At 69.5% G+C, this 9,254-nt stretch overlaps 2 protein-coding genes across 2 annotated transcripts; one reads left to right on the forward strand and one right to left on the reverse strand.

Moving 5' to 3' along the window:
• Positions 1–34: 34 nt before the first annotated feature.
• On the forward strand, positions 35–3,436 carry BRICD5 (BRICHOS domain containing 5). Its single transcript, XM_054693882.1, has 6 exons — positions 35–1,598; positions 2,241–2,357; positions 2,438–2,593; positions 2,665–2,766; positions 3,016–3,169; positions 3,248–3,436. Exons 1-6 carry the CDS (start codon positions 1,503–1,505, stop codon positions 3,340–3,342), a joined length of 720 nt encoding a protein of 239 aa, XP_054549857.1. The 5' UTR covers positions 35–1,502; the 3' UTR covers positions 3,343–3,436.
• On the reverse strand, positions 2,676–6,849 carry MLST8 (MTOR associated protein, LST8 homolog). The gene is made up of 9 exons (XM_037507776.2): positions 6,765–6,849; positions 6,156–6,419; positions 5,989–6,040; positions 5,715–5,877; positions 5,284–5,359; positions 5,051–5,203; positions 4,230–4,354; positions 3,975–4,138; positions 2,676–3,871 (listed from the first exon to the last, which is right to left on the reverse strand). Exons 2-9 carry the CDS (start codon positions 6,282–6,284, stop codon positions 3,753–3,755), a joined length of 981 nt encoding a protein of 326 aa, XP_037363673.1. The 5' UTR covers positions 6,285–6,419; positions 6,765–6,849; the 3' UTR covers positions 2,676–3,752.
• Positions 6,850–9,254: the final 2,405 nt, after the last annotated feature.

A 9,254-nucleotide genomic window follows, 5' to 3' on the forward strand; every position in this document is an offset into this window, starting at 1 on the left:
GAGGGCGGGGGGCGGGGGGGCTTTGTATCCAGACGCTTATATTTTGAGATGCACTTTCAAGCTTGGTGGGCATTGCGGGGGGCCTGGCGCCTTCCACGGCCAGCAGGGCGGGCTCAGCACCCGTCCGGGATTCAGGTAACCTCGGCGCCTGCTGGTGGGTGTCAGGTGGGTCTGGGGCGTCACTTCTTTTATGGAAAGATTCAGGGATCAAACCTCCTTGCGGGGCAAGGTGAGGGGCAGCTGGTGGCTTGGACTGTTACGCACTGTACTCAGAGGGGCGTCTGGCAGGGGAGCCTGCCCCAGCTCCTTAGCTGCCGGGGGGCATGGAGCGGGGCTGCTGCCCTGCCGTGTGTTCCTGTGCGTGGGTGTGCGGTGCCGCCCTCGCTACCACCCTGAGCTTCCTCAGAAGCCACCGTGTGTCACCATTGTCTGTCACGTTGCGGGTGCCCCGGGCTGCGGCTCCCGCTCCACGCGCAGCTCTGCACACTCGGCTGAGCCTCTGCTGTCTCAGGCTGAAGTCCGCCGGCCTGGAGGGCTGGGGTGCCTCGTGGACCTCTGGGCTGCGCAGGGAGCTCAGGGCAGTGCTGTTACCTAAAAGTTTCTTTTTAGACTCTGAACAAAGTTGTCAAGTGGTGGAACTGAGTCTTACGTGTGTTGATTAATAGCTGTGCTGTGTCGTGTTGGGGAAAATCCCCGGGGAGGAGTCTCCCGCCCCTGCCAGCAGCACAGCCAAGGCTGGCTTGCTCTGGCCTGAGGAATGCCTGTTGCCCAGGGTGCCCTCTGGGGGGGGGGAGGGGTGTCCCGGAGAACAGGAAGTTCTTCTTCAAAACCTCCAACCTCTTCCGCTCTCCCCAACCCTGGCCTGGGTTGGGGGGTTAGATCCGGTGGTCCACGAGGCCACCGACCTTGGCCCTGGAGGCCCTTATTACTGGCCGGCAGGAGGACTGGCAGGGGATCTTGCGTGCCAGGGGATTTTGGCAGGGGGCCCTGGCCTTTTCTGCCAGCCCCGATGTTTGCAACCGTGTGGGAACAGGCCCGCTGAACACTCTCTGCTGCCTGCACTTGCGGGCCTGGGAAGCAGCTCCTTTCGGCCAGCTCCTTCCAGGACGCTCCTTCCCGGCGGCTTCTGGCCCTGCACCATGGCGCTCTGTTGCTCCTGCTAAGTTGCCTGCAATAAAGGGTGTCCCGGGCCTCCAGCTGCTCCCAGGCCCAGGGTACCTGGGGATCGGACTCGGCCACGGGGTGCCTGTGAGTCGGTGGCTTTGTGAGGTCGGCTCAAGGAGCGTCTGGGCACGGAGCAGGCGTCACCCACCCAGGAGCTGGGAGGTGGCCGGGGAGCCAGTGTCCCCACCCCACCCCCGTGCACTGTGTGAATGCAAATGCGTATTAAACTTTTGAACCCACACTGACTCCCGGCCTTCCCTGTGCGGCTTCACAGGATCTGTCCATCCGGCGCTGGGCCGTGGCCAGCTCCGCCCACTGCAGGGGGCAGGCTGGGGAGAATGAGGGGCAACAAGGCTGGGCCACTGGGCGCAGCTGGTAGAGAGCATGCAGGTCCTGAGAGCGGCCCGCTGGCACCACCTCAGAAAACCAGGCAGGTGCGGGTGGCAGCCGGGGGCCTGAGCCCGGCATGGCCCAGTCAGCTCCATGGCACCGCCCTGGCTTGGGGGTGAGGGGTCCAAGCAGGCTGCTTCCCATCTGCCTGCCTAGGGGAGGGGCCGGGCTGTGTGGGGAAGGAGGGAGTCAGGGCAGTCGTTCCAAAATGCTTTTATTGGGGGTTTGCTGCGTGGCAGGCCCGGTGCCCAGCCGGGCCACTAGAGTACCCCAGAGTGGAGACCAGCCTGCCCCAACCACACCGCCCAGCCATCCTGCCTGGGCAGCGCCGCCCTCCGGCACACTCTGGGCTCCCCGCTCACTCTGGCCTGCTGCTCATCCGCACAGGCTGTCAGGAGGGCAGGGGCGGGAGGGCGCTGTCCAGGTTCTGACCTGATATCCGGTATCTGGGCCCAGGGGGAGGCCTGGCTGCAGGCGGGGAGGGGCCTCACAATCAGCGCATTGTGCCCAGGGCTGCGGCATGGAGCAGGGCAGCTGCGGTACGGAGGGCGCCGGGCCTGGGCCCGCCGGGGTGAGTGCCTTCTGCACCAGGGAGCTCTGCTGGGCAGGGGCCAGGGCACTCAGGGCTGGGACGGGATCGTGGCACCCACCCGCACGCCGCCTCAGCCCGGCCTGCTCGCCTGCAGGTGAAGACCAAGCCCTGCCCAGGGGACTGGAGAGCCTGGGGTCTGCTGCTGTTGCTGCTGGTCGCCGCAGGCACAGCGGCTGGAGGCCTGCTGGGCTTTGCTCACAGTCCTCCCAAGGTGAGGCCCCCGCTGGGCAGGGGCAGTGGGAAGCAGGAGGGAGGCTGGCCCGCCCGGCTGAGCACTGGCTTCTCCTTCAGCCGCTCCCTGCGTTGTTCCGCCTGACCCTCCCGAGCCCCAGGGGGCCCCGGTCCAACCAGACGGCCCAGGTGGACGCGGCCCGGGACACGGCGACCCTCAGAGTGACCCCAGCCCAGAGCAACCGCAGCTGGGCCGTGCTGTTGGACGGGCAGAGCGTGAGTGGGCTGGGGGTCACGGCCCCAGGGTGCCCGGCGGCCCCACCTCACCAGCACCCCCTTCCCCCCAGGGCCATGTCTGCTACCGCCCGCCAGAGCACCGGGCCTGCTTCCTCCGCCCCATGGAGCCCCGGGACCGCCAGGCCCTGCGGCTGCTGGTGAACACCTCGAGGGTGAGCAGCCCCGCGCGGCCAGCGCCCGGCCCGGCCAGACAAAGGGTCTTCTTGTGTGCGGCCGCGCGGGGCACAGGGCTGGGGCTCTGGTTTCAGGAAACAGAAAGTTGGATCTTCCCGGCGCGGGTGCTGAAGGGGCTGGGGTGGGGATGGGCCGGCAGCGAGCCAGCAGGTCCGGGATGCGCGGGTTCTACCCAGCCCGGAGCAGGCCCAGTGTCCGGCGCGGGCCCACTGGCGACTCCCCTGCAGGCCCAGGAGTCCCCCAGCCCCAGCCCGGCCCCCCACTACGCCCAGGAGCTGCTGGCCGTGCTCGGGAGCCACGAGGTAGACCCTGCCCAGGTGGGGGCTTCAGTGCGGCACCTTTGCGTGAAGACCCCCATTTACTGGGCCCGTCGAGCAGTCGGTGAGTCCGGGCAGGTGGTATGGCGAGGCCTGGCCACAGGAGTCTGGGACGCGGGGCTCACGGAGACCCCTTCCCCAGGGCCCCAGAGGCAGCGGCTGATCTACCTGTGCATTGACATCTGCTTCCCGAGCAGCGTCTGCGTGTCGGTCTGCTTTTATTACCTCCCGGACTGAGCCGCCGCCCACCTGCCTGCCCACCGGCTGCCAGCCACACCGCAGGGCGAATAAACTTCTCCACCCGCCCCTGTGTCCTCCATGGTCTCCGGACACGAGTCGACAGCGGGATGGGGAAGGAGCTGGGGATGGGCACCAGCCGGGTCCTCCCAATGCCGGAGGTCTGCAGAATATCTGAGGAGCGTGCAGGCTGGCATGGGCAGGCTCCTGAGCCCCGTTACGCCCAGACAAACAAAGGGGGACTGAGGGGCCCTGGAGGGGAATGGGCCCCGTCGGGTCCAGACAGCCAGGCTGGAGCACCATGGGGGTTCTCTGACCTGGGCAACAGGGCGGGTCCAGCCAGCTGCTGCCTCCTGCCAGGCCGGCCCCATGCCCCCACACTGCTTGCCGGGCCAGTCAAGGGGTGCAGGCTAGCCCAGCACGCTGTCGTTGAAGGCCAAGCAGACAACGGCCTTCTGGTGGCCGCCGTACTCCCGCTTGATCTCCCCGGTCTCCACGCACCAGAGCCGGGCCAGGTTGTCAGAAGAAGCTGCAGGGAGGAAGCAGGGACAGCAGCTCAGGCCAGACCCCGGGGGCGGGTTCCCGGGCGGCCGGAGGGGGCAGCAGGGTGCGGGGAGGGCAGCGGGGCTCACCTGTGACGATGTACTGGGAGTCCCCTGAGAAGGCACAGCCCCACATCCAGCCCCGCGAGGACTCCCCGGGGTTGCTGCTCTTGATGCTCAGCTCCGTCATCAGGGAGAAGTTGGACGTCCGCCAGATCTTGCACGTCTGGTCAGCCGAGCAGGTGGCAAGGAGCCTGGGAGGCCGTGGTGGGGGTCAGCAGCCGCTGCCCCACCCTGTGCCCGGCCCCGGCCCCGCCCCCGGCAGCCCGCCCGGCCCACACGCACGTGGAGTCGGGGCTGAAGCGGCACTGCAGGGCGTAGCGGGTGTGCGCTGGGATCTTAGTCTTGGGGATGAGCTGGGTCACCTCGTCCCCGATGCCCCCGGTCAGGTTCCAGACATAGCAGTTGCCCTGGGGGTGGGAGGGAGGTCACGGGGGCCCAGGGGGTCCGCTTGGACAGCGGAGGAAGGGGGCACCAGGGGGAGGCGGGGTGCGGGGCCTGCCTCCTCCGCAGCGTGTGCAGGGCGTGGGCGCCGGGCCGCGGGGCACCGGGTCCAGCCTCAGGAAGCAGCGGAGCGGCCTGGCCCCAACCACGGGCCACAGGCAGCAGGACGAGGGGAGGACGCGCCTCCTTCCCAGAGGGGGCCTGTCCCCCGGGACGTGAAGGGCGCGGGGACGGAGGCGCCGCACAGGCACAGGCGCAGAGGGAAAGTCTGGGGACGAGAGCTGAGCTTTAACAGAGGTTGGGGAGCAGGTGCGGCTGGACAGGAGAGTGAACGGGGTGCCCCGGGGCACGGTCAGGAGCCAGAGGCTTCCCAGCTTCACACAGGGAGGACGGGGGCCGGGGGAGTCAGTGAGAACGGAGATGGCAGGAAGGCCGCGGCTGCCGGTGGGGCGGCCGCGGACCGCGAGCTGCAGGCAGGAAACCGGCAGCAGACAGAGGAGAGGCTGGAGGGGGTGGTGGCCGGCGGTGGCCCAGGTGGGCGGGCAGCGTGGTCGTCAGGAGGGACACCGGGTTCCGGCGTCCGGGCTGGAGTAGGAGCCTGGGGGGGAAGCGGGCCTGGAGGGAGGTAGGGCTGAGGGCGGGTGTGCAGCTGAGGGGCTCACGGTGCTGTTGACGGCTGCCATGTAGCTGGCGTCGGGGTCGATGTGGGCAGAGGTGATGGAGACCTCTGGCTCAGGGATCAGCTGCTCGTTGTGGTCAGTTTTCAAATCCCAGATGTGGATGGCGCCACTCTGGTCACCCACAATGAGCTCCGCCTGGGGCATAGGGAGGGTGAGAGGGGGCCGACCCTGCCCCTCCAAGTCCACGCGTGGACTGCCCCCAGCGAGCCCCTCACCTGGTTCGGGTGCAGGCAAACGCAGTTAATGGGCGCGTTCACCTGGAAGATGCGCTGGCACTGCAGGTTCCGCGACCTTGGGGGATGGCGGCACACGCTGTGAGGCCACCATTGGTGCCCCGGGCGCCCTGGCCAGTCTGTCCCTCTGCTGATGGGCGCTGTCTCCCAGGTGAGGCCCTCCCAGGGGTGCCCAGAGCATGGACTGACTCAGAAAGGGTAGGAGCACCCCCGGCCTCCGGGCGGGGTCTGATGCAATTCACTCTCCAGAGCTCCCTGCGGTCAGGCCAAGGCCCCCTCCCTGCCCTCTCCTAGCACCCTCCGCTGACCCTGGGAAAATCACCGGACGGGGAACCCTGCCTTGGCCTCTGCCGGGGGCACCTAGCCCTGGGCGGTCTGGCAGACTTCCCGGCCCAGCCCACCAGCCGCCTCACCTGAGGTCCCAGATCCGGGCGGTGCAGTCCTCCCCGCCCGTGTACATCCAGCGGCCGTCCTCGTGGAAGCCCACGGACGCTATGTTCTTGTTGACCCCGTCGTAGCTGATGATGGGGTTAGGGTTGTTGGAGTTGAGGTCGTACATGCGGATGTGCTGGTAGCCTAGAGGCAGGGGCGGAGCTGAAGGGGGGGGAGCCCGGCCAGCGGGGTGGAGCTGAAGGGGGAGCCCAGGCTGGCCCCCCAGGCCCCTGGGGCAGCGGGAGGGGAGGGTACCTGCAGCCGCGATCATGCTGCGGTCCGGAGTGATCTCCAGCGCGTTCACCTGCTGGGTCTGCTAAGGAGGATGACGGGAAGGGGCCCGGCCCCCCCAGGCCGTCCCCCCACCGCCCACCCACCGCACCGGGCGGCACCAGCCTCCCACGGCCGGGGCCAGAGGATACAGAGTCCTGGTGCTGCACCGTGCGCGTGCAGATCCCGCTGTGGGCCTGCCAGAACCGCACCGTGTGGTCATAGCCGGCCGTGGCCAAGATGACCGGGTCGCTGCCCACGGTGCCCGGGGACGTGTTCATGGTGTGGCCGCCTGAGGGCTCGGCCTACACGGGCTCCGAGAGGCGGGAGTCAGAGGTCACAGCATGGGGAGGAGAGACGTGCAGGGCTCCGGGAGTCCCCTCCAAACAGGCTCCACAGGTGTTCTCGCTCCCGCCCTAGAGAAGGGGAAACTGAGGCTGGGGAGGGTCGGCTCAGGCGTGGCACCGGCCGGGGCGTCCGACCGCCGGCGCCACCCCGCGCGGCCGGCAGGGGGCGGTCGCTCCCCGGGCGCCGCTCTGCCGCAGGGACCGGCCGCGCGTGCGCAGGGTGGCGGGCGGGCCGCGCATGCGCAGCGGGCGGCGGCGGGCCCCGAGGGAGGGGGCGCCCCGGGCTGGCCCCCCGCCGCCCCGGGCTGGCCCCCCGCCGCCCGCCCTGGCTCCGTTCTCCTGGGCCGGCTGCCCGCGGGCGCGCTCTCCCGGCCGCCGGCGGCCGCTTCCCGGCCCTCGCCCCGGCCTCCGTACCTTACATGCGGCTCCGCGCTCCGCCGCGGTCCAGGACGGCGAGCCGAGCGGGGCCGAGTCGATCGGGGCCGACGCCGAGCGTAGAGCTATCGATGCACCCTCAGGGCGACACCATCGGCCGCGCGGGGGCGGCTGGGGAGAGACCAAGTTCTGGGGCGGGGGCCGGGGCCGGGAGAGGCAGCGGGGACCTCGGGGAGGCCGGGCGGCGCCGGCCTCTCCGCACCCTCTGACCCGCCCCCCCCGCCCTCGGGCCCCACCCCCGGCCGGGGCAGGACTGCCCGGGAGGTCACAGGGCAGGTGGCCCGGTTCCGCCCGGACGCACAGCCGCGGCCTGCAGGGGCCGCGCTCTGCCCACCGGCCTGCGAGGCACCGGGCTCCCGCGGCCCGGCGCTGCCCCTCGCTCGCCCCACTCGGCCCAGTGACCCCTGCAAAATTGGGGTCCCCATGCCCCCTTTCCCCTCCAGCTGACCCACACTCCACCCCCAGGGTCTCACCCTCTTTCACAGAAAAAGACCTCGCAGCCCGCTCCCGCGGCCCCACCCGTGAGCGCGGCCACACCCCTTCCTTCCCCTGGCCAGGCCCAGGGCCATGTCCCCGCGGGCCCTGGGTCCTGGGAACCTTCCTTCCGTTACCTGCCCCACCTCCCTCCCCTTCCCCTCAGCCTCTAAACACCATAAAGCAACCCTAAAACTCCTTCCCGCCCCCCAGCGCCACCTCCTCATGGCCCATGCCCACGACCCACCAATGATTCTGCCTTTTGCCCCCAGCGTTCCAGTAAAATGGCACCAGGGCACAGGCTGCCGGCTCTGCCAGCCCCCGCCTCTCCTGCAGCCCCCAGCAGGGCTGACCACTGCTCTCCAAAGCCCGGCACTGGCTGCTCCTGGCCCAGTCCCGCCTTCCCCCAGAGGCCAGTGGCCTGGAGTTCTGGTCTCTGCGCCTGCCCCCGGGCTTGGTCTCCTCTGTGACCCCAGCTTAGATCCGCTTCCGGCTGGAGCCTGTGCCTTGAAGACCCCAGACACCTCCTCTCTCAGTGGCCAGGACTGTTGTGGACCACACCCAAGGGTTCTCCTGCTCTGCGGTGCCCACGGTGTGTTTCGGCCAGGCTGGTCCTAGGCACACACCTCCCGTCTCCTGCTCCCGCTCGGCCTCCCAACTACCTGCTGGCCCACGTCCACCCTCCTGCGGCCGCCTGCCCGCTGCCCTGCGGCCCTCCCCTCACCCTCCAGACTCCAGGGCCCGGCCGGCTACCCTGCAGTTCCTCTGTTCCTCGGTGGGGGGCCAGAGTGGAGGGCAGCCAGGGCCCGCCCCGTCCAGCCCTTGCCCTGAGGCCTGCTCTCTGCCTCTGCCTGCCTGGCTCCTGCTCCCCAGCACCCCCAGCCCTGCACCCCAGGGGTGTGCCCGTCAGTGCTGGCGCTTTTGTGTTCACTGAGGTGGACTTCATCCCCTGGAATGAGTCATTTCATGGTGCACAGTTGAGGGCATTTAGCGCCCTCATGGCACGGCCTCCGGCTGCTGTCCAGCTCCGGAGCTGGGATCCCTCCCCAGAGAGCCCCCGGCACTCAGCCCCTTCCCAGAGCAGCCCATCCGCTCTCCGCCCCACCTGCCTCTTCCTGGTGGCTCCCAGGTGCAGCGGGCCTGTGGCCTCGCCTCGGGCTTCCGCCGCCGCCGGGCAGGTCTCCTTGGGCTCGGTGGCCATGTGAGTGTCGGTGCCCCTCGCTCCTCGAGGCGAGGACTCCTGCGGCGGACAGGCCGGTGGCACTCCTTGCTCCCACGGCGGGCGTCCGTGTAGTCACTGCGTGGCCGTCGGGATTAGCCTGCCGATGGCTGTCCGGCTTTCTCCCGAGGACACATCTTCCTTCTCTGGGTCCGCCCGAGGAGTGGACCTGCTGGGCCATAGCCCAGCTGTGCGGGCATTTACCCCACACATGCGGGGGTCTCCACACTGGGTGGGGCAGCGACCCCATCGAGGAGAGGAAACAGGCTCAGAGCCGGGGAGTCGTGCGTCCCAGGCCACAGGGCCCCCGTACTGCTGATGTCCCCTCTGACCAGCAGACTGCTTCCCAGGCAGCCCTGCACCCCAGCCCCCCTCCTCTTCCTGAGTGGCCCGGAGCACCCCTGGCTGGAGGGGAAGGCTGGGGAGGAGGGCCCTGTGAACCTCAGATCTGAAGACTGCACAGAGCAGGGCCTGAGAGCGGGGCAGGGAGCGAGGGGACGCGGAGGACCTAGTGGGAGAGCTTGGCTCCAGCAGGCAGACCCTGAGCTGTCTGCCTTTCTGTGGGGACTCTGGGTGCAGCTCGCGGGTGGCCCAGGCCTTGGGGGAACCGACAAGCCAGCCAGGCCCCCAGCATGGCCTAGCATCGGGCCAGAGGCCGAGCCCAGCCCCTACGTTGCTTGGTGGTGTAAAGGGTGGCCAGCCCAGCGCCCCCGCGTCTGCAGGTTCCAGCGGCCCAGGGGACACGGCTCTCATCTCCAGTACACCGAAGGGGCTGG

This window comes from Talpa occidentalis, unplaced genomic scaffold, assembly GCF_014898055.3.
Source record: "Talpa occidentalis isolate TD23 unplaced genomic scaffold, MPIMG_talOcc4v2.1 talOcc4.12, whole genome shotgun sequence".
NCBI classification, from domain to species: domain Eukaryota; kingdom Metazoa; phylum Chordata; class Mammalia; order Eulipotyphla; family Talpidae; genus Talpa; species Talpa occidentalis.

Coding starts and splice junctions, on each gene's coding strand:
- BRICD5 (XM_054693882.1), top strand. CDS start 1,503: ATGAGGGGCAACAAGGCTGGGCCACTGGGCGCAGCTGGTAGAGAGCAT. Junction 2,594..2,664: donor TGCTGTTGGACGGGCAGAGC/GTGAGTGGGCTG, acceptor CCTTCCCCCCAG/GGCCATGTCTGCTACCGCCC. Junction 2,767..3,015: donor TGCTGGTGAACACCTCGAGG/GTGAGCAGCCCC, acceptor ACTCCCCTGCAG/GCCCAGGAGTCCCCCAGCCC.
- MLST8 (XM_037507776.2), bottom strand. CDS start 6,284: ATGAACACGTCCCCGGGCACCGTGGGCAGCGACCCGGTCATCTTGGCC. Junction 5,878..5,988: donor CAGCATGATCGCGGCTGCAG/GTACCCTCCCCT, acceptor CCCTGCCTCTAG/GCTACCAGCACATCCGCATG. Junction 4,139..4,229: donor CGCTTCAGCCCCGACTCCAC/GTGCGTGTGGGC, acceptor ACGGCCTCCCAG/GCTCCTTGCCACCTGCTCGG.